At 42.5% G+C, this 23,811-nt stretch overlaps 1 protein-coding gene across 2 annotated transcripts in view; it reads left to right on the top strand.

Moving 5' to 3' along the window:
• The window catches only part of LOC126412741 (neuroendocrine convertase 1-like), a 492,712-nt gene that overhangs the window by 417,070 nt on the left and 51,831 nt on the right, over positions 1-23,811 (top strand). For both annotated transcript variants that reach the window (XM_050082477.1, XM_050082478.1), the window contains exon 11: positions 2,004-2,170. In XM_050082477.1, coding sequence (XP_049938434.1) covers positions 2,004-2,170 — 167 coding nt within the window. The remainder of the gene's footprint in view (positions 1-2,003; positions 2,171-23,811) is intronic.

Raw genomic sequence — 23,811 nt, 5'->3', positions numbered from 1 at the left:
GAGATTGGAAAACCGATGGATCGGTCGTGGTGGAGATCATGATCAGCAATTCATGTCATGGCCTCCACGCTCTCCAGACTTAGCCCCATGCGATTTCTTTCTGTGGGGTTATGTGAAAGATTCAGTGTTTAAACCTCCTCTACCAAGAAACGTGCCAGAACTGCGAGTTCGCATCAACGATGTTTTCGAACTCATTGATGGGGACATGCTGCGCCGAGTGTGGGAGGAACTTGATTATCGGCTTGATGTCTGCCGAATCACTAAAGGGGCACATATCGAACATTTGTGAATGCCTAAAAAAACTTTTTGAGTTTTTGTATGTGTGTGCAAAGCATTGTGAAAATATCTCAAATAATAAAGTTATTGTAGAGCTGTGAAATCGCTTCAATCATTTGTAATAACCCTGTATATATATATACATGCATGAGAAGAATGTGCTGTGAACCGCTCACTGTGAAGAAAACGACATCCACCGCTGTCAATTTGTTTGAAGGAAAGCGTCACAGACACGAAGAGGCCAAGCGACAAGCGAGAAAGCTCCATCAATTACGACCTCGCCGTCCTCCAGCCATTCACTAGGGTATGTGTGAACGCATGTTTAATGCCAGAATTGGTCTGTTCAGTCATCTGAAACACATCCACGAGTTCATGACATGCTCATTCCATGCAGGAAGAAGGCATGCATACTCAGAATCGAACAGCAGCCGACGACAACGACATGTGAATCAGAGGGGGGCGATGTGCATATCAAATGGGTTCGTTCGATTCAGATCAGAGGCACTGTTTAAATTTAGCCGTATCTCAGCACCGTCTTGCAAAACACTTGATACATTTTTGATTTCTCAATGGTTCCCACAACACATACCGTTAGAAGCTATTTTAAAAGCGTAAATAACTGTCCTAAGATATTATCAAACTTTTTTAGTGAGGAAGATCCAGAATTTTATATTTATATCTCCCTTGTCAGTCATTCCCAAAAAAATGCTATGTAATTGTGAAGTCGAAAACTGTTGCGACTAAATCTTCCTTAAATCACACTTAAAATCATGGTCAGATGTTGTTCATCACCGTGAAAACCAAGATGAATGTGGTCGCCATAATACAATGAGACGTCGAGGTTCCTCTTGAGCTCCAAAAGTAGAATTGTTCAGAAGCACTTGCAAAAGAGAATGTCAGATCAATGGTTTCCTTTATCTATATCATCTTGACATCATGAAACTCTAAGAATTTACGTGCTAGGGAGGGAAATAGACACAAGTTAAACCAAAAATAAGTGGGACCAAGGCGTAGGAGGTATGTACACTATGTCAGAAGGATAAGAAATCTCGAATGAATAGATACAAGTGTAATTCTTGTGGTCCTTATCTCTGTCTCCGTCACCGCACTTCAATACAGAAACACGTGTGTGAGAACAAAATGACATTCGGAGTGAATGTACGACCCTTAATACGACGAAAATCACTTGTTTTTATGAAGGTGATTTGTCAAAACTTGCTGTGGATTCAGCCGCGTCGTAATTACTTGCCTTTGCCGACTGATGTTTGTTGCATACTGCACTACGTCTTTAATTTAAGATATAAAGATTAATGAACGTTGATACGCTTAATCATACAGTTTTATCCCAACACCACCTTCGTTTGAGGTTTAGTTTTTATTGCAACAGAAACAACAAATGCACCTCAGAGATGCTCCGTGACCATTGTTGTTCCGCAAAAGCTGACTCTAACATAATATTAAAAGATTTTATTTCTTCCCTGTAAACTTTAGTTTCTTCTTAGTTTACTGCTCACTCAATGTACAGCAGGAGTACAATGGTGAGTGTCTCACTCTTTTCTAGCTTACTGTCTCCCTTTCACTTCCTTCGACTCTCAGAACTGCAGTCTGATTTGTGAAGGAACTGTATTTAACCTTGTGCTCTTTGCATTTCATCCTTGATCGGTTTGTTGTCACATTCCCTTTAACAGGGGCGGTTCACCTACTAACTACTGTACGTGTGTTTGAAGGGACAACACGTCGATAAGGCAAGGCGTTCTGACAGTGGCGCACTTCCGCACGGACGGGTGTGTGGGCACGGAGCGCGAAGTCAATTTCCTGGAACATGTGGAGTTGCAAGTGAACCTGCGCTACTCCCTGCGGGGCGCCCTCGAGATATACCTCACGTCCGCTGCAGGTATGTGATGGCTGCATGGCCGTGGAGCGCGAAATCATATTCATCGAGCACGTGGTGCTGAAAATAAATCTGTGTTTCTAGATGAGTGGTGCCTTCCAGATATTATCTCGTGTCCACAACATGTAGGTGGTAGCTGACTGGCCCCAGGGTGCGAGCTCACATTTATGAAGCATGTTGAGCCACAACTAAACCTGCATTACTAGCTGCATAGTGCCTTGGAGATCTTATCTCCCATCCGTAACAGGTACATAGTGGGTACATGGCCGTGGAGTGCGAGATCATATTCTTGGAGCATGTGGAGCTGCAAGTAAGCTTGTGCTGCCAACTATCCGGAGTCTTTTAGATATTACCTTACGTCCGAAACAGGTACGTGGTGACTGTGTGGCCATGGAGACTGACATCATTTTCGTGGAGTACATAGAGTTCCACATGAGCCTGTGTTACTAGCTATGTGGTGCCTTCCAGATATCTCATGACCACAACAGATACGTGGTGCCTGAAGTGCCAAAGAAGCTGGCATAGGCATGCGTATTCAAATACAGACATATGCAAATAGGCAGAATATGGCGCTGCTGTCGGAAACGCCTATATAAGACAACAAGTGTCTGGCGCAGGTGTTAGATCGGTTACAGTGGCAGGTTATCAAGATTTAAATGTGTTTGAACGTGATGTTACAGTCGGCGCACGAGCGATACGACACAGTATCGCCGAGGTACCGATGAAGTGGGGATTTTTCCAGACGATCATTTCATGGGTGTACCGAATATCGCTGCGGCCGGGAAAAGATCCTGCAAGTACGGGATCAACGACGACTGACGAGAATCGTTCAACGTGACAGGGGTGCAACCCTTCCGCAAATTGCTGGAGATTTAAATGGCCAGCCATCAACAAGTTTCAGCTTGCGAACCATTCAACGAAACACCATCGATATGGGCTTTCGGAGCCAAAATCCCACTCGTGTACACTTTGTGACTGTACGACGCAAAGTTTAACGCCTCGCCTGGGACCGTCAACACCGACATTGAACTGCTGATGGCTGTAAACATGGTGTCTGGTCGGACGAGTCTCATTTCGAATTGTATCGGGCAGACGGACGTGTGTGAGTATGGAGACTACCTCATGAATCCTTGGACCCTGCATGTCAGTAGGGGACTGTTCTAGTTGGTGGAGACTCTGTAATGGTCTGGGCCGTGTGCATTTGGACTGATATGGAACCCATGATACGTGTAGATAAGACTCGGCCGGTTGACACGTACGTAAGCACACTGTCTGATCACCTGCGTCGATCCATGTCATTGTGCATTCCGACGAACTTGGACAATTCCAACAGGACAATGCGGCACCCCACACGTTCAGAATTGTTACAGAGGCTCCAGGAACACTCTTCTAAGTATAAACATTTCCGCTGGCCACCAATCTCCCCAGACATGAACAATATTGAGTATATCTGGGATGCCTTTGAATGTGCTGGTCAGAAGAGGTCTCCACCACCTCGTACTCTTACGGATTTATGGCTCACCCTGCAGGATTCACGGCGTCAATTCCTTCCAGCACTACTTCAGACATTAGTCAATGCCACGTCATGTTTCGGCACTTCTGCGTACTCGCGGGGGCCCTACACAATATTAGGCACGTGTACCAATTTCTTTGGTTCTTCAGTGTATATTAAGTATGTGCAACTGTAAGTAATCCTGCTTGTGGTGCTTGCGAGATATTTCACATCCATGACAGGTGCATGGTAGATGCATGGACATATAGTGCGAAATAATATTGATGGAGCGTGTGCAGCCGCAAAAACAGCTGTGCTACTACCTGCGCAGTGCCTTAGAGGTATTATTTCATGTCTGCAACAGGTACGTGGTGGTTACATATCCATGGAGCACGAGCTCGTATTCATGGAGCATATGGAACTGAAAGTAAACCTGCACTACTAGCTGTATGGTGTCTTTGATATTATCTCACGTCCGCAACAGGTTGGTGATGGCTGTGTGGCCATGGAGCCTGCCATCATCTTTATCGAGCACATGGAGCTCCAAGTAATTCGGAGTTACCAGCTCTGTGGTGTTTTCGAGATATTATCTGACACCTAGAACAGGTACATGGCGGGTGCATGGCTATTTAGTGCAATGTCCTATTCATGGAGCTCGCTCAACTGTAAATAAACCTGTCCTACTAGCTGTGCAGTGTCTTCGATGTATTATATCACATCTGCAACATTTGAATGGAGGTTTTATAGCTATGCAGCGCGAAATCACACTCATGGAAAACAAGGAGCGGCAAGTTTCCCTGCTCTACTAGCTGTGCGGTGCGTTAAAAGCGGGATCTCTTGTCCGCAACGGGTACATGGCGGCTACATTGTAGGGGACTGCGAGAGTCAGCCACCAGCCTTCATTGATGAAGCACCAGGAGAGCAGCTAGTAGCATATTTAGTTTTTCTATTTGTGTTCTCTGTCTAGTTCTTAAAATCTTTGTGTGTTTGTGTGTGCTTGCAAACCTTAAATCTTAAATTCATTGTGTGTTTTTGTATTTGAGAGGTATAGCATGGTTTTTTTTAGTAACAGTAATGTGAACATTCGTGCATTCTGTAGCATAGCAGTCATTTATTTGTTTGTTTTGGAGGGGCAGCCACCGCTGAACACAGCCAGTAAGTCGTTGACCACAATTCAGTCACCTGCCAGCCTCCGTTGGTGAAGCACAGAGAGACTAACGAGTCTCATATTTAGTTTTTTATTCGTTTTCAAAGTTTAATTCTCAAGTTAGTAGTAGCATGATGCATAGAGTGTGTGTGTCCTGTGCGTGGACGCGGGAGGAGCTGGCTGGAGACGCTTATGACCAGAGTGAGGCGCGCTACACTCTGTAGCAACGTTTGAAACATGTGATTTGGTCGTTATTTTAATCCACAACCATATCAATTGAAGAAGTCATGCTAAACGCCAGTAAATTAGCTTATTACACAAACATTTTCGCATGTATTATTGACAAAATTGGCCGCGTGGGATTAGCCTAGCGGTCTAAGGCGCAGCAGTCATGGACTGTGCGGCTGGTCCCGGCGGAGATTCGAGTCCTAACTCGGGCGGGCGTGGGTTAATTTAGGTTAAGTAGTGTGTAAGCTTAGGGACTGATGAACTTAGCAGTTAAGTCCCATAAGATTTCACACACATTTGAACATTTTTTTGACAAAATTGGTTACATAAACGAAAGTACATATTATTACCATGACTTTTTTCCTACTCATGTCTAGTGATTTTTAATATGTAATTAAGAAAGCAACTCATGCAGCTCATACATTAGTTCAACTGTTTGCTTTGCTATTTTGTTGATTCTTGTGCTTTTATTGTACTTTAATGTGTTGCAGTTATAATACTTAATAATGGCCTGAGGCCGAAATCTAGATTGCGGAATACAAGCTGTTGTACAGTCAAATGGGAGCTGTTTTTGTTGTGGTCTTCAATCCAGAGACTGGTTTGATGCAGCTCTCCATGCTACTGTATCCTGTGCAAGCTTCTTCATCTCCGAGTAATTACTGCAACCAACATCCTTCTGAAACTGTTTAGTGAATTCATCCCTTGGTCTCCCTCTACGGTTTTTACCCTCCACGACTCCCTCCAGTACTAAATTGGTGATCCCTAGAAGGCCCAGAATGTGTCCTACCAACCGATCCCTTCTTCTAGTCAGGTTGTACCACAAATTTCTCTTTTCTCCAGCTCTATTCAGTACTTCCTAATTATTTATTTGATCTACACATCTAATCATCATCATTCTTCTGTAGCACCACATCTCAAATGCTTCTACTTTCTTCTTGTCTAAACTGCTTATCACCCATGTTTCACTTCCATTCATGCGTACACTCCATAAATATACATTCAGAAAGGAGTTCCTGACGCTTAAATCTATTCTCGATGTTAACAAATTTCTCTTCTTCAGACACGCCTTTCTTGACATTGCCAGTCTACATTTTATCTCCTCTGTACTTCTACCATCATCAGTTATTTTGCTTCCAAAATAGCAAAACTCATCTACTTCTTCACGTGTGTCATTTCCTAACCTAAATCCTTCAGCATCAACTGGTTTAATTCGACTACATTCCATTATCCTCGTTTTGCTTTTGTTAATTTTCATCTTATATCTTCCTTTCAGGACAGTGTCCTTTCCGTTCAACTGCTCTTCCGAGTCCTTTGCCGTCTCTGACAGAATAACAGTATCATCGGGAAACGTCAAAGTTTTTATTTCTTCTCCCTGGACTTTAATTTCTACTCCAAATTCTTCAATGGTTTCCTTTCCTGCTTGCTCAATACACAGATTGAATAACATCGGGGATAGGCTGCAACCCTAGTATTGCGGTTATACTTTTCAAAAAATTTTATGTTGCTGTGGCTCCACACAAATGTAAAATCATAACTTTTGTTGTGTTGCAGTATTGCTAAACAAGTGATTTAAAAATAGGGACTTACATTAACGTAAAGGAATGTATTTACAATTCGCGTTCAATAAATTAGAATATCGATACCTATCGTACATTATATAAATGTCCCAAATAGCGTCAGTGTTATTAAATACTCTTAAGTATCAGTTATTGAGGTAAGCTTCTGTAAGTCATATTGCTTTCTGTGCAGTTGCGTCAACTTTCTTCAAACATTCAATGTTCCGTTCCAGAATCATTTTCAGTACTCCTCGACTTGGGGCAAGTCTATTGTTATTTGTTTACCATAGCGAACACAAGTTTATTGCGCCCGACTGCTACAAGACAGACCAGATTTGTTGAGTTCCTGGCTAAGTAATAATTCACGTAAGTGCGCGTCGTAGCATCTCTACATGTATCTGTATTCGGTTACCAGAATGCAGTCTCGTTCCCGGATGTATTCAAACGCTACGCTGATGACAACACAATTAAGCTGGGATCGTCTACTCCATTCCAAAGAACGCTCACGTGCCGGTAACAGCTACGGCTCCGTATGTTTATAAAATAGGTATTCATGGATATTTATTGCTCTCAGTTTCGGCAAAGCAGAAGCTACTGTCCTGCCTTTGTTGTACGAAGAATTTTATTTTAGGAGCTTTTGATTTGTGCTATAGGAAATTTATTTGAGAGCCCTGGCGTTCCTTTCCCTATATTTTAATTCCGCCATGTTGCCAGCTCCGTAACCTCGCTTGCATAAGTTTTCATTGAGTAACGCAAGAAGAGAACATTTGGGTGGAACTACGCGTCAGTGGTGGCGTTATTAGGAATGTGGCACAAGCTCTTATTGAAAACGATATAACAGGAAATCGACAATGAATTCTTCATAGAAATCGTGTAAACAATCGTCTTAGGTGGTTTAGCGAAACGCTGGAATGAGTGTATCTGGCTGGGCGAGCAAGGCTATGAACCACGTACCTGCTGTATGCGAGTCCGGTGACTTAATCACTGCACCATCCCGATGGTTTTTGCCTGAGGGTGGGCATAGCAGATTCCACGTAAAACTCATTTGCCTAGCCGCAGATTGGGAATATACCCACATTTTACCGTCACCGTCATACTTCCTTAGAAATATTGCCATGTTAGATGCAAAATCCTGCCATATTAAATAGAGAAATAGAGTGTTCACTGTTGTTACCGCTATTTCGCGTCTTTCGCGAGGATGTGATTACTTAGAGATGGTGGCTGTAGTCTGTATTCTCTTGGCTATGGTTTAGTAGTTGAAGGCTGTGCATTCGAGAATGCAAAATCCAACCCATCTAACGGTGCACTAATTTAAATAATTCATCATTCGTGAAGCACAATTGCCTGTATGCAATTATTGCGCAAGGAAATGCTGTAGGATGCGCCCTCGATCAGAGGTGGAAGGGGGATGGGTGAATTTGAGCTACTGAAAGCCTAACTATAATTACGGCTAAAATCAACATTTATTGACTTCGATATATTAATTAAAACACTTGTGACCATAATCAAATGTGACGACTGCTGGTGCCTGATATATCTACATCTGCAACTACGTGGTTACTCTGCAAATCACACTTAAGTGTCTGGCAGAGGGTTCATCCAAACAGCTTCTTACTAAGTCTCTATCATTACACTCTCGAACACGGCGCGGAAAAAACGAACACGTATATACCTATTTCCGTTCGATGTATTATTTACCTTCTGTTATTATAATGTTCATTTCTTCCTCCGTAGGTCGGCATCAACAAAATATTTTCGCATTCGGAGGAGAAAGTTGGCGATTGAAATCTCGGGAAAAGATCTCGCCGCAAAGAGAAATGCCGTTGTTTTGATGATGTCCACCCCAAATAACGTGTCATATCCGTAACACTCTCTCCCCTATTTCTCGATAATGCAAAACGTGCTGCGCTTTGTTTAATTTCTCGATGAGCTGCGTTAATCCTATCTGTTAAGAATCCCAGACCACGCAGTAGAACTCCAGAAGAGGACGGACAAGCGTAGTGTAGGCAGTCTTTTTAGTAGATCTGTTGTATCTTCTGTGTGTTGTGCCAATAAATCGCAGTGTTTGGTTCACCTTCCCCACAACGTTTTCTATGTGTTCTCCCCAGTTTATGTTGTTTATAATTGTAATTTCTAGGTATTTGGATGAGTTTACGACATTTAGATCTGATTGATTTATCGTGTAACCGACATTCAACGGATTCCTTAGCACACATGTTGATGACCTCACTCTTTTCATGATTTGGGATCAATTGCTAATTTTCACACCATACAGATATTCTATGTAAATTGTGTTGTGATTGATTTTGCTCTTCTGATGACTTTACTAGACGATTTACGACAGCTCATCTACAAACATTCTAAGACGGATACTCACATCGTCTCCTAAATCGTTTATACAGACAAGAAATGTCATAGGGCCTATAATACTACCTTGGAGAACGCCGGAAATCATTTTTGTTTTACTCGATGACTATTCCTCAATTTCTACTTACCGTGACGTCTCTGATAGGAAATCCCGAATCCAGTCGCATAACTTAGACGATATTCCATAAGAAAGCAATTTGATTACCTACCGCTTGTGAGGTACAGAATCAAAAGCCTTCTGGAAATCTAGAATACTGAATAAATTTGAAATTCTTTGTTGACAGCATTCAACATTTCGTGTGAGTAAAGAGCTAGATGTGTTTCACAAGAATGGTGTTTTCTAAATCCGTGGTGATTGTGTGTCAATAGACCGTTCTCTTCCAGGTAATTCATAATGTTCGAATACAATGTATGTTCTTAATTCCTGATGCACATCGACGTTAATGATACGGGCTGTAATTTAGTGGATTACTCTTATTGCTTTCCTTAAATATTGGTATGATCTGTGCCACTTTCCAGTCTTTGGGTGCGGATCTTTCGTCGAGCGGGCGGTTATATATGATTATTGAGTATGGAGCTAGTGCATCACAATACTCAGAAAAGAACCTAATTGGTATACAGTGTGCATCGGAAGACTTGATTTTATTAATTGATTTAAGTTGCTTCACTACTCCGAGGATATCTACACAGTTACTCATGTTGTCAACTATTCTTGATTCGAATTCTGGAATATTTACTTCGTCTTCTTTGGTGAAGGAATTTAGGAACGCTGTCGTTAGGAACTCCGCTTTAGCAGCACTGTCATCGATAGTACCTGTGTTGCAATCGTGCAGTGAAGGCATTGTTGGGTCCTGCCGCTAACATACTTTACATATGGCCAGGATCGCTTTGGATTTTCTACTAGGCTTCGAGACAAAGTTCCGTTGTCGAATCTATTATAAGCATCTCGCATTGAAGTCCGCGAAAAATTTCGAGCTTCTGTAAAAGATCGTCAATCATGGGGATTTTCCATTCGTTTGATTCTGGTATGCTTTTTTCTTTGTGTCTGCAAGAGTGTTCTGACCCGTTTTGCGTAGCAAGGGGGATCAGCTCCGTCATTTGTTAATTTATTTGGTATAAATCTCTCAATTGATGTCGGTACTATTTCTTTGAATCCAAACCACATCTGGTCTGCACTTGCATTGTTAATTTGGAAGGAGTGGAGATTGTCCTGCAAGGCGTCAAGAGAGTTTTATCAGCGTTTATGAATGGTTATATTTTTCGTTTATTTTTGGAGGGTATTCATTCTCGCTACGACAATCCTGTGTTCACTAATTCCTGTCAATACGATAAATGTTAAACCTTCCTTCCGAGACCGTTACTAATTTCGTTGTTTATGGAATGGGAATAATCAAAAGGTGGGGTATCCACAAGCGCACTTAACATCCATATGCAGCTGATGTGGTTCATGCAAAGAAGAAAAGAAAAGAACAAAGGTCCTCAATCATGACCTCACGTAGCTAACAAAGAGATGCTGCTTACTCCATCTTAACATGCGGAGTGAATATATAACATTACCGTCGAAATAATCATACAAAGATCAAAACAGAAACTAAAAGGCACATGTAATTTAAATACAGTGAATAAGAGGAAGATTACGGAAGCTATAGCACGATAAGCACTTAAACAGTAAAAGGAGAACGTCATAGTAACGTACACAGGTTCGTATCGAACAAAAGGGAATATCAGAATAAACTGAGCGGAATTTATCCCAAATGTAACTAGATGTTATAGCTAAAAGCTCTTAAACGTGAGCATTAACACGTGACGGTTATCAAATGGTTCAAATGGCTCTGAGCACTATGTGACTTAACATCTGAGGTCATCAGTCCCCTAGAACTTAGAACTACTTTAACCTAACTAACCTAAGGACATCACACACACCCATGCCCGAGGCAGGATTCGAACCTGCGACAGTAGCGGTCGCGCGGTTCCGGACTGAAGCGCCTAGAACCGCATGGCCACACCGGCCGGCCGACGGTTATCAAAAACGGTAGGTACGGACAGTGGAATCTTTAAATATAACGGATTGAAAAATCTGTGGTAAAATCACTGTGGTACTGTATGTACACGCATCTAGGGTGAGAAGAATGAGAAGCTGATTGTACTGAATTGTTACCCATTCAACACACCTCCATGTGTTCAAATGAGTAGCTGCGTCAAACAATAGCCTACGAAATCATATAAATTTCAAGGTAATCAACACTCGTGATATAAAAAAAATTCGGTACACAAACTCTAGGCTGATAAGCTACAAGAGAAGAGCATTAGGGCTTCAGCTAGACTGAAAACTTACTAACAAAAAAAAAGTTCAAATGTGTGTGAAACTTAACTGCTAAGATCATCAGTCCCTAAGCTTACACACTACATAACCTAAATTATCTTAAGGACAAACAGATACACCAATGCTCGAGGGAGGATTCGAACCTCCGCCGGGACCAGCCGCACAGTCTATGATTGCAGCGCCCAGACCGCTTTTTTTTAATTAGTCATAACATTCCACAGTAGTACGTAATTTTCAACTGACATTTAAAAGTAATAAAACAAACTAAAATTAATTACAGGTTCCTTGGCATTTTAGAAAAAAATCCAAGTCTAAACCAGATAGTGATGTTCGTCACTTGATCGTATTTTTCAAAGATCAAATTGTCTCTCGTTTCTTCATGTTTTGAATCGCATCATCGAAAGGCTAATCCCGCGCGGTTGAAAAGTTACACAAATTCAAGTACTGACTAGACAATCGTAGAGAAGCCGTTACGAGCAACTGATCTTGCCAGGCTCCCTTCCGTATGTGTACTATTGTTTTAAAGTATTCGTATAACGTCAGTTCTGGTCTCATAAATGTATCGCTGTGAATCTGAGTTGTTTTGTTATTCACTATATAGTGTTGATGCCTTCTGGAATTTTTACGAGAGACTGTATCTGACAGTAATTCAACTCTCTGCTCAGGAAGTCACTTTTATTGAGAATACCTTATCTGTATATTATCTTCTGCAGAGGTTAATGGCGAGACGCTTGGAGAGGACGGATGTTGGACTGTACCTGACGATGTATGGCGAGGCTCATAACGGGTGTATACTTTTCCAGAGTTGGTTCCAAGGACACCCATTACAGTGAATTTCCAAAGCATGGCGTAGGGAGAGCTATGTGTACGCTTCAGATATGCCGGAACACTGTCTTACATACAGGTTTACGTTGACGATTAATCGATTCAACCACAATGCACCTTACACTGTCTTCCAAAACTCGTAAAAAGTGACAGTCGCCTTGTCGCCCTGTTATGTATTCTTCTTGTTGCGGTGGATACAGAGAGAGTGACACGTTGCTCAGAAATAAATGTTGGCAAAAGGAAATCATTCGATGCTACGAAAGCCACTGAGCATTGCGAAATACCCTATCCAGTCACATTAAAGCGACCTACGATCGAGACCCTGAATAGCCACCTTCGGCAGCGTGGAACGCTGAGACATGTGCAGGAAGAGAGTCGCTGAGGTTCAAGAAGGAATCGATAAGGATGTGCAAACAATCCGACTCCACTGCCGTGGCCACCTGCGGTAGGTTTCTCGGTTGAGGATACACGATGTCACTAGCCCGATCGAGGTGATCCCACAGATTCTCGACTGGGCTTTGATTCGAGGAGCTTGGTGGGTAGGGGAGTACGGTATATTCATCCTGTTTTTCTTCGAACCATGCACGTACGCTGCTAGATGTATGACAGGTTGAACTGTCCTATTGGTAGATGCCATAGTGTCGAGGTAAAGCAAACTGCATGTCACAGTAGATATGGTCCCCGAGGATGAATGCATACTTGTGCTTATCCACTGTGCTTTCCAGAATGATGACACCATACAGGAAGTCCCAGGAAAACTTTCCCCAGAACATAATGCTCCCTCCACCGGCCTGGACCGCTCCGATGATTGTTGCAGGGTGTTTGCTTCACCTTACACGCCAACAGCCATGTGTCATTTAACGAGGCCGCTTGTAGCTACTCATGGACGTTTATTTCCGGTTCTGACGTGCAAAGCATTGGCGCATGCGGCAGGTGCCTCTTCCGGAGACCTATAAGCAAAAACGGTGCGAGACGTCCGCTAAACCCGCAGGTCGGAACAGGTGCTTAGGATTGTAGAAAGGGCCAAATAAGGTGTCGGTCAGGTTCACTCAAAATTGTAATTTATTGTAATTTAATAAAGCCTTTAAACCAAAACGACACATAGCCGACCCTTTAGAGCTACGAGTTTCAAAAAAGGCAATTATTTCACGGCTGAGGGCCTCCAAACAAGAAACCTTAAAAGTCAACAAAATAAAAATGCAGTTAATAGCAAATAAAATAATTAAAATATATATGGTTAAACACCTCCCCCCATGAACCATGGACCTTGCCGTTGGTGGGGAGGCTTGCGTGCCTCAGCGATACAGATAGCCGTACCGTAGGTGCAACCACAACGGAGGGGTATCTGTTGAGAGGCCAGACAAACGCGTGGTTCCTGAAGAGGGGCAGCAGCCTTTTCAGTGGTTGCAAAGGCAAGTCTGGATGATTGACTGACTGGCCTTGTAACACTAACCAAAACGGCCTTGCTGTGCTGGTACTGCGAACGGTTGAAAGCACGGGGAAACTACAGCCGTAATTATTCCCGAGGGCACGCAGCTTTACTGTATGGTTAATGATGATGGCGTCCTCTTGGGTAAAATAGTCCCCCATTCTGATCTCCGGGCGGGGACTACTCATTATCAGGAGAAAGAAAACCGGCCGTCTACGGATCGGAGCGTGGAATGTCAGATCCCTTAATCGAGCAGGTAGGTTAGAAAATTTAAAAAATGAAATGGATAGGTTAAAGTTAGATATAGTGGGAATTAGTGAAGTTCGGTGGCAGGAGGAACAAGACTTTTGGTCAGGCGAATACAGGGTTATAAATACAAAGTCAAATAGGGGTAATGCAGGAGTAGGTTTAATAATGAATAAAAAAATAGGAATGCGGGTAAGCTACTACAAACAGCATAGTGAACGCATTATTGTGGCCAAGATAGACACGAAGCCCACGCCTACTACAGTGGTACAAATTTATATGCCAACTAGCTCTGCAGATGACGAAGAAAATGAAGAAATGTATGATGAAATAAAAGAAATTATTCAGATAGTGAAGGGAGACGAAAATTTAATAGTCATGGGTGACTGGAATTCGTCAGTAGGAAAAGGGAGAGAAGGAAACGTAGTAGGTGAATATGGATTGGGGGGAAGAAATGAAAGAGGAAGCCGCCTTGTAGAATTTTGCACAGAGCACAACTTAATCATAGCTAACACTTGGTTCAAGAATCTTAAAAGAAGGTTGTATACATGGAAGAAGCCAGGAGATACTGACAGATTTCACATAGATTATATAAAGGTAAGACAGAGATTTAGGAACCAGTTTTAAATTGTAAGACATTTCCTGGGGCAGATGTGGACTCTGACCACAATCTATTGGTTATGAACTGTAAGTTAAAACTGAAGAAACTGCAAAAAGGTGGGAATTGAAGGAGATGGGATATGGATAAACTGACTAAACCAGAGGTTGTACAGACTTTCAGGGAGAGCATAGGGGAACAAATGACAGGAATGGGGGAAAGAAATACAGTAGAAGAAGAATGGGTAGCTCTGAGGGATGAAGTAGTGAAGGCAGCAGAGGATCAAGTAGATAAAACGACGAGGGCTAGTAGAAATCCGTGGGTAACAGAAGAAATATTTAATTTAGTTGATGAAAGGAGAAAATATAAAAATGCAGTAAATGAAGCAGGCAAAAATGAGTACAATGGTCTCAAAAATGAGATCGACAGGAAGTGCAAAATGGCTAAGCAGGGATGGCTAGAGGACAAATGTAAGGATGCAGAGGCTTATCTCACTATTGGTAAGATAGATACTGCCTACAGGAAAATTAAAGAGACCTTTGGAGAAAAGAGAACCACTTGTATGAATATCAAGAGCTCAGATGGAAACCCAGTTCTAAGCAAAGAAGGGAAAGCAGAAAGGTGGAAGGAGTATATAGAGGGTCTATACAAGGTCGATGTACTTGAGGACAATATTATGGAAATGGAAGAGGATGTAGATAAAGATGAAATGGGAGATATGATACTGCGTGAAGAGTTTGACAGAGCACTGAAAGACCTGAGTCGAAACAAGGCCCCAGGAGTAGACAACATTCCATTATAACTACTGAGGGCCTCGGGAGAGCCAGTCCTGACAAAACTCTACCATCTGGTGAGCAAGATGTATGAGACAGGCGAATTACCCTCAGACTTCAAGAAGAATATAATAATTCCAATCCCAAAGAAAGCAGGTGTTGACAGATGTGAAAATTACGGAACTATCAGTTTAATAAGTCACGGCTGCAAAATACTAACGCTAATTCTTTACAGACGAATGGAAAAACTAGTAGAAGCCGAATTTGGGGAAGATCAGTTTGGATTCCGTAGAAATATTGGAACACGTGAGGCAATACTGACCCTACGGCATATCTTAGAAGCTAGATTAAGGAAAGGCGAACCTACGTTTCTAGCATTTGTAGACTTAGAGAAAGTTTTTGACAATGTTGACTGGAATACTCTCTTTCAAATTCTGAAGGTGGCAGGGGTAAAATATAGGGAGCAAAAGGCTATTTACAATTTGTATAGATACCAAATTGCAGTTATAAGAGTTGAGGGGCATGAAAGGGAAGCAGTGGTTGGGAAGGGAGTGAGACAGGGTTGTAGCCTCTACCCGATGTTATTCAATCTGTATATTACACAAGCAGTAAAGGAAACAAAAGAAAAATTCGGAGCAGGTATTAAAATCCATGGAGAAGAAATAAAAACTTTGAGGTTCGCCGATGACATTGTAATTCTGTCAGAGACAGCAAAGGACTTGGAAGAGCAGTTGAACGGAATGGATAGTGTCTTGAAGGGAGGATATAAGATGAACATCAACAAAAGCAAAACGAGGAAAATGGAATGTAGTCGAATTAAGTCGGGTGATGCTGAGGGAATTAGATTAGGAAATGAGACACTTAAAGTAGTAAAGGAGTTTTGCTATTTGGGGAGCAAAATAACTGATGATGGTCGAAGTAGAGAGGATATAAAATGTAGACTGGCAATGGGAAGGAAAGCGTTTCTGAATAAGAGAAATTTGTTAACATCCAGTATTGATTTAAGTGTCAGGAAGTCATTTCTGAAAGAATTCGTATGGAGTGTAGCCATGTATGGAAGTGAAACATGGACGATAAATAGTTTGGACAAGAAGAGAATAGAAGCTTTCGAAATTTGGTGCTACAGAAGAATGCTGAAGATTAGATGGGTAGATCACATAACTAATGAGGAAGTATTGAATAGGATTGGGGAGAAGAGAAGTTTGTAGCACAACTTGACTAGAAGAAGGGATCGGTTGGTAGGACATGTTCTGAGGCATCAAGGGATCACCAATTTAGTATTGGAGGGCAGCGTGGAGGGTAAGAATCGTAGAGGGGGACCAAGAGATGAATACACCAAGCAGATTCAGAAGGATGTAGGTTGCAGTAGGTACTGGGAGATGAAAAAGCTTGCACAGGATAGAGTAGCATGGAGAGCTGCATCAAACCAGTCTCAGGACTGAAGACCACAACAACAACAACAATGGTATAACAGCTAGGCTGGAAAGCCTCAAGGCAAAAGTAAATAGAACAAACATATGCAAGGAGGATCACAATTAAATCTGAAAATTTTAAAATGTATTACCATAATATTTTAAGGCAGAAGGCCGCAATGTGTTTGCCTAAATGGTAAATTAAAAAATAAGGTTTAAAGCGGCTTAAGGCTCACAACTGATTTTACAAAATTCCAAAATACATAAAGTCCAGTAAAAACAAGAATCTTTAAATTATTGGCTATGATTGATTACAAACAGACAATTAAACACCGGTGAGAAAGACAATATAGAAAACGGCACTCAGAACCCTCCAGGGAAGTCGGTCTGCTCTCGTTCACTTAGGCGAGACAGGTGGTGAACCCAAGTACACTTGATCCGACGGAACCCAACCAGGGGACAGCCACAGACCGACCGACACAACGATTGGCTTGCCACCAATCTGTACATGAGAACTCAAACACAAAAGGTTACGAACGTGATAATCCACATTGAAGTATGTATTAGCAGTCAACACTACACACCATGTTGGACAGCGACAACAGATGAGGAAAGGACGCTGCCTGAAATTACGTTAGTGGCCACGGCAGGTAACTGGATCACTAACGGTCACAAAGCAGAAAGTTCCGCTGGTACACTTGAATTTGAAATACGGTAACACAGTTAACTTCACCCAAAAGGAACACTGCCTGAATTTACGTCAGTGGCCAGGGCAGGTGACCAGGTAACAAGAACACTAACGGCCACAAGGCAGAAAATTCCGCTGGTGCACTCGAATTGTAGTCAACCAATGTAGCTAACTGCATCACATAGCGGTTAAATGTCAGCAATAGAAACACTCGGTGTTGCTCACAGGAAAACCTCCCCAACAGCGAACTACCGAAACGAACCACCACAGCATGAATGGACGTGGTTTGGGTAGTTGAAACCGCTATTCATCTTTGACGTCCTGGGTCGGTGAACCACGAAGCCCGTAGCGATCGGACAGCTCCACACACGCTCCGACACTGCGAAGGACCGCCAGCGGAGCCAGCCGACTGCACCACGCGGAGATAACTTCCCTGGTCCGCAGCAACCGACCGACTCCTCTCAGTATGCCGACAACATCTAAAATAGTCGTCAGTGGAAATAACGCCAACTACACACACACCCTGACAAACACGTGCACGAAGACCTGAACGATACCCAATAGTAACTAAGCATGCACAAAGACAATTCGGGAGTCGATGCGCGCGCACACACACACACAGCCGACTCATGAACGATCGGCGAGCCAATACGCTTCGTCCGGTAGGACGACCTACCGACGATCCACCAAGACCGTGGCCCGGCGCAAGTGTTGGGTGGCGGCAATGGTCGGGCGAGCCATGCCGACGCAGACCTCACTGCTGCTCCAACCCGACTGCACTAGTGCCGCATTGCAACTCCCCGACAGGCAGGACCGGACTGCGCTCCAGGCGCGTCCCCACTGACTGGCAGCCCGAAGTCGAGACCCGAACGCACCTACGACAGACAACGACCTTGAAGTAATAGCAGTCGAGCAAAGATACTACGAGAGGGGATACATGGATACGCGCTGCTAGCGCCGGTCACGGTCAGGCAAAGCAGTAACTCAGTGACAGTAGTAATTTAAATTAAAGTAGTGAGGGGGAAGTACGTTAAAAACACGGTGTAAAATACATGATGGCGGGAACACGAGCCACGCACGGCTCACGGACGTTAAGGAGGCACTGTTGGTACGCCTTGATTCATCTGAGTGGTCAAGTGCTCAATAGTTGCTCGTCTTTTCGCCTGTATACACCTCCGCAGCCGTTGTTCACCCCTGTTCTTCATGACCCCGTGGTGCACCACAGTCGCCTTAGCACCGGTTTTGGGCAGCGCCGTTGTACCATTCACTTTTTACTTCAAACACAGCAGCACGTGAACAGTTAAAAACTTAACCGTATCGGAAACGCTTCCATTCTTGGCCCAAAAGGCATTATTGTGCCCCTTTGGACGTCAAATAAATCGCACAGTTTCCTCATTACGATAATGACTGCACTGTTTTCGGCATCCCCCGACACGTTTTACCCGCGCGGTCTAAGGCGCTGCAGTAATAGACTGTGCGGCTGATCCCGGCGGAGGTTCGAGTCCTCCCTCGGGCATGGGTGTGTGAGTATTTGTCCTTAGGATAATTTAGGTTAAGTAGTGTGTAAGCCTAGGGACTGATGATCTTAGCAGTTAAGTCCCATAAGAATTCACACACATATTAACATTTTTTGACACGCTTTACTCGTCACTGCTAGCGATGCCACCTGCGAGTGGTTTTTGCACGTTGAAAATAGGCGGTGGTCACGTTAATGCGACTGGACAGTTTATTTGTTTTGTTCTGTTGTTGTTAGGAATCAGGAGTTAGAGTTTGACGATAGCTTCTAGTCGGATGACTCTTGTTGATTACACACCTGAAGACAGGAGGCTTCAGCTGAGAGCATTCGGCTTGAAGGTTTCTCGTTTTTCGAATCCGCTAAAATAATTACAAGTGAAAAGAAAGCATTGAATTTGATGCAGAGTTCGTATTTACGAAACTCGCCATTTTACTTGAGAAATAGAGCAATTTTTTATGGCAGTGACAATAATTTTCGTACGAAGAAACTCCTCGTCTTCTTTCCTTTTCCAGTGCCGGGCTACTGACTGGGTTTATACGACTCTGTTACCTGTGTTATTCTGCAGCACGTTTCCATTTGTCATTGTATCAGGTGCGTTTGTCATTTTCAGCATGACCATTTTTCTCTCAAGCTTTCCTTTACATTGTTTTCCACAGCCTTCAGTATTTCTTAAAATGTCATTGGTGATGTTTTTTGCTTTTCTCTCTTTCCTAATCCTACACTTCATTGCTACAAAACACGCCTGATACGCAATTTTTTTATAGAACTTCAAAAAATTTATGTTGAATTCATTTTCAAAGGATCTTCGAACTGTTTTTACAAATAGTTGATATTTAAATCTAGCTTATTTTTACAATATTATGAAAAGGACAGTGGTCACTCACCATAATGCGGAGATGCTGAGTCGCAGAAAAGCACAACAGAAAGACTGTCGGAAAGTTAGCTTTCGACCAACAAGGCCTTTGTCTAAAATCGACAACATACACACTCACGTTTGCGTATGTATGTTGTATTTTACAAAGGCCATGTTTGCCGAAAGCTAACTTAACTGTATATGACTCCTATATTCAATTACATATGGCTAGAACGAAATGATTTTGATGCAGAGACGGTATTTATTTAGGTCACCAAATCACATCATATTTTTATAATGCAGTTAAGATAATTCTCAAATAAAGAAACTCCACCTGCTTTCTTTTCAAAGACCATGTTCATTCTTATTGCCAAATTCAGATTTCCTTTTCCTTAGTATCCATGATATTTATTTCGTTCTTTTATAATGCAGTTAAGATAATTGTCAAGTAAAGAAACTCCACCTGCTATCTTTTCAAAGACCATTTTCATTCTTATTGCCAAATTCAGATTTCCTTTTCCATAGTATCCACGATATTTATTTCGTTCTTCTTCAGTCAAAATAAACTTCTCTATTCATTGTAAATTTCTTTGTTGAATCCCGGAAATCTATCACTGATTTGAAACACAGAAAACATTCTTTACATTGAGTATACAAACCTCACTGAGCCAAAGAATTCTGCGTCAATAGGAATTGAATTTAGACGTCAGTACCTAAAATTTAGCGCTCTTGTGATACACACAACAAAGACCACCATGAATCGTCGCCTGTCATATCGTAGTTGGATGAAGATCTATGTTTCTGAAGCCATGCCGTATTATGATCTCGAAGCAGAAAAGCACAACAGAAAGACTGTCGGAAAGTTAGCTTTCGACCAACAAGGCCTTTGTCTAAAATCGACAACATACACACTCACGTTTGCGTATGTATGTTGTATTTTACAAAGGCCATGTTTGCCGAAAGCTAACTTAACTGTATATGACTCCTATATTCAATTACATATGGCTAGAACGAAATGATTTTGATGCAGAGACGGTATTTATTTAGGTCACCAAATCACATCATATTTTTATAATGCAGTTAAGATAATTCTCAAATAAAGAAACTCCACCTGCTTTCTTTTCAAAGACCATGTTCATTCTTATTGCCAAATTCAGATTTCCTTTTCCTTAGTATCCATGATATTTATTTCGTTCTTTTATAATGCAGTTAAGATAATTGTCAAGTAAAGAAACTCCACCTGCTATCTTTTCAAAGACCATTTTCATTCTTATTGCCAAATTCAGATTTCCTTTTCCATAGTATCCACGATATTTATTTCGTTCTTCTTCAGTCAAAATAAACTTCTCTATTCACGTCTCGTGTTGCTCGCATCAAACAAGGAGAATCACCAGATTATAAAGAAGGTTTGGTTGCTGGAGCACCGATGACTGAGGAACCGGAGAGTGAGACAGATGGCAGTAGTCCGATCACAGAGTCTGGCGTCACTCAGGGCGAGGAACGTCTCCTCAAACGGGAAGCTAAACTAGTAGAAGGTGCAGACGTTTATATTCAATTATGTCTAGAAACCAACTGCGAGAAGTTTTCGTTAATTACATCTAGGCTTAGTTCCTCCAATTTTAGGCAGCATAACGGGCAACGAGTTTACACGAGCCAACTCTATCAGTTGTCAAATTTCCAGCTTTCTCCCAGTTCATGTTCTTGCATTGAAGGTATTTCCCAAAATTCCATGTATTACGAGGTTTTCTTCTACACCGTACAGTCACATTAATGCGATAAGCTATCAAAAGACTGCAGCGTGGTCCACTACGAGGCGTGTAGGCAAAGTTTTACTGAGGCTCTGGAAGGTACAGAAAGGAAAGCGGAGCCATGCCCACTCCAGCGCCGTGGCCAGCTAAGGTTGGTTTATCAGCTGTGGGTCCAAATGTGCAAAATGTGAGAATGTGTGTGAAATCTTATGCGACTTAACTGCTAAGGTCATCAGTCACTAAGTTAACACACTACTTAACCTAAATTATCCTAAGGACAAATACACACACCCACGCCCGAGGGAAGACTCAAACCTCCGCCGGGACCAGCCGCACAGTCCATGATTGCAGCACCTAAGACCGCTCGGCTAATCCTGCGCGGCGGCTATAGGTCCATGGAGCGAAAAGACCAGTCGAGGTTTCCCATAGATTTTCGATGATGTTTAAATAAAAGGAGTTTGATGGCCAAGGGAGTACACAAAATTCATCCTGGTCCAACTACGCGCGTACACTATGAGCCGTGTGGTATGTTGCATTATGTTGCTGCTACTGCTGAGGGAAAACAAACTGCATGTACGGGTGGATATGGTCACCAAGGAGAGTTGCACAGTTACGATGATCTATTGTGCCTGGGCCAGAATCATGAGGTCTCACAGGAAATGCCAGTAAAACATTCCCCAGACCTTAACGCTCCCTCCCCCGGCTTGGACACTTTGCTTTCAGACGATTCACGCCGTACAAAGTGGTTAGCAAACTGGACTCGCATTCAGGAGGACGACTGTTCAAACCCGTGTCCGGCCATCCAGATTAAGGTTTTCCGTGAATTCCCTAAAGCGCTTCAGGAAATGTTGGTTCCTTTGACAGGGCAGGGCCAATTTCCTTCACCATCCTACCCTAATCAGGGCTTGTGTTCCGCCTCTAGTGACCTCGTTGTGAATAAGACGTTAATTAGTTTTAACATTCTGCGTGGTATCTGTTTGTTCTAAGTGGTGTCTCCCTACCACTTTCGTGCAACGACGCTCTGAGCGTGTTTTTTAGAGAATTGACTAGTTTGAACCTGGGACCTGTTGCTGGTAAGGTGACACCAGACCACACATGATATGTAGAGTTCAGAAGAGTTCAGTGAGACTAGCGATGATGTAATCAAATACTTAATGATTTCAGCGTCAGCTCCACTGCACTCCCTGTAAAAGAATCTTAATACTAACTAAATTTAGTGGAAGGGGTTCAAGGCTTTCCTATTTTTAGTTAGCTGGTAAAATAACGTCGAGAAAAGTAGTTAAGTTTACCATTGGAAATTTTATTCTACTCACAAAACATTGTTTATAAATTGCACTATTGATAAAAGGTTCAAATGGCTCTGAGCACTATGGGACTTAACATCTGTGGTCATCAGTCCCCTAGAACTTTGAACTACTTAAACCTAACTGACCTAAGGACATCACACACATCCATGCCCGAGGCAGGATTCGAACCTGCGACCGTAGCAGTCGCGCGGTTCCTGATTACGCCCCTAGAACCGCTACACCACCGCGGCCGGCCATTGATAAAAGGAAATGTTTTCATACAGGATGATAAAAACCAACTGCATTCAACAAAAATCTGAACGAATATTCCCTGAATGGGTTTCCAAGTTCTACAATGGATCGAAGGATGACCTATGCCATATCACATCTATAATCTAGATTTAAGTTAAGTTTCATAAAAGGGAAAACTATCAAAATGGTCTACAGTGACCCTCAATTATCTTTAATTACTTATCTAAATTGTCATAAAATACAGTGGCTGATGTGGCTTCTCAATAATTATGTAACAGAAAAATCGTTACGTTTCAGATTTTTACTTCAAGTAGCAAATGTGAACACCAGGAGGTTTAATTGACGATCGACACTAGTATTACGTAAAAAGGGGATGTAACAGATGAGACTTCTGCACTTCTGAGTGAAGCCTTATGCGCTCAAAAATGCGTCATCGCGTGTGTTCATTAACTTGTCAGTGTTTAGGCAGCGTCAGGGGGCAGCGGGCGGCACAGCTCCACGCACCTCGCCATCTCGGAAGCAACTCTCTTCTAACTTCTCATTACTACAGTTTACCGAAGTGGTTTTAGAAAAGCTATCTGGCTGTGTTTTCAACTGACCAATTAGGGTCTCAATGTTAACCTTAAGCTCCGCCTACAAGAATTCTGTCTATCCAATGAGAAACGTTATAGTTTTCGTGGTGGGGCAATGTTTTTAACGTTTGCAACATAACAGGGACGCGAAAAAGTCTCATGCTAAAACTTGCAGCTGGTGTGGCCCTTTTAGTGTTATTGTAAGATCTATACTGTCCTTCTGGAGGGATCTATCTTTTAACATGGGCTGGGGGTGGTCCTGGCGGTCAGCAGGCGATGTGGGTGTCTGTCCTTTATCGTAGGGCCTTCTAGCTTAACACGGTTCTCCTCTCG

Source organism: Schistocerca serialis, chromosome 7 (genome assembly GCF_023864345.2).
Source record: "Schistocerca serialis cubense isolate TAMUIC-IGC-003099 chromosome 7, iqSchSeri2.2, whole genome shotgun sequence".
Taxonomy (NCBI): domain Eukaryota; kingdom Metazoa; phylum Arthropoda; class Insecta; order Orthoptera; family Acrididae; genus Schistocerca; species Schistocerca serialis.
This window is presented reverse-complemented; position numbering and strand designations above follow the sequence as displayed.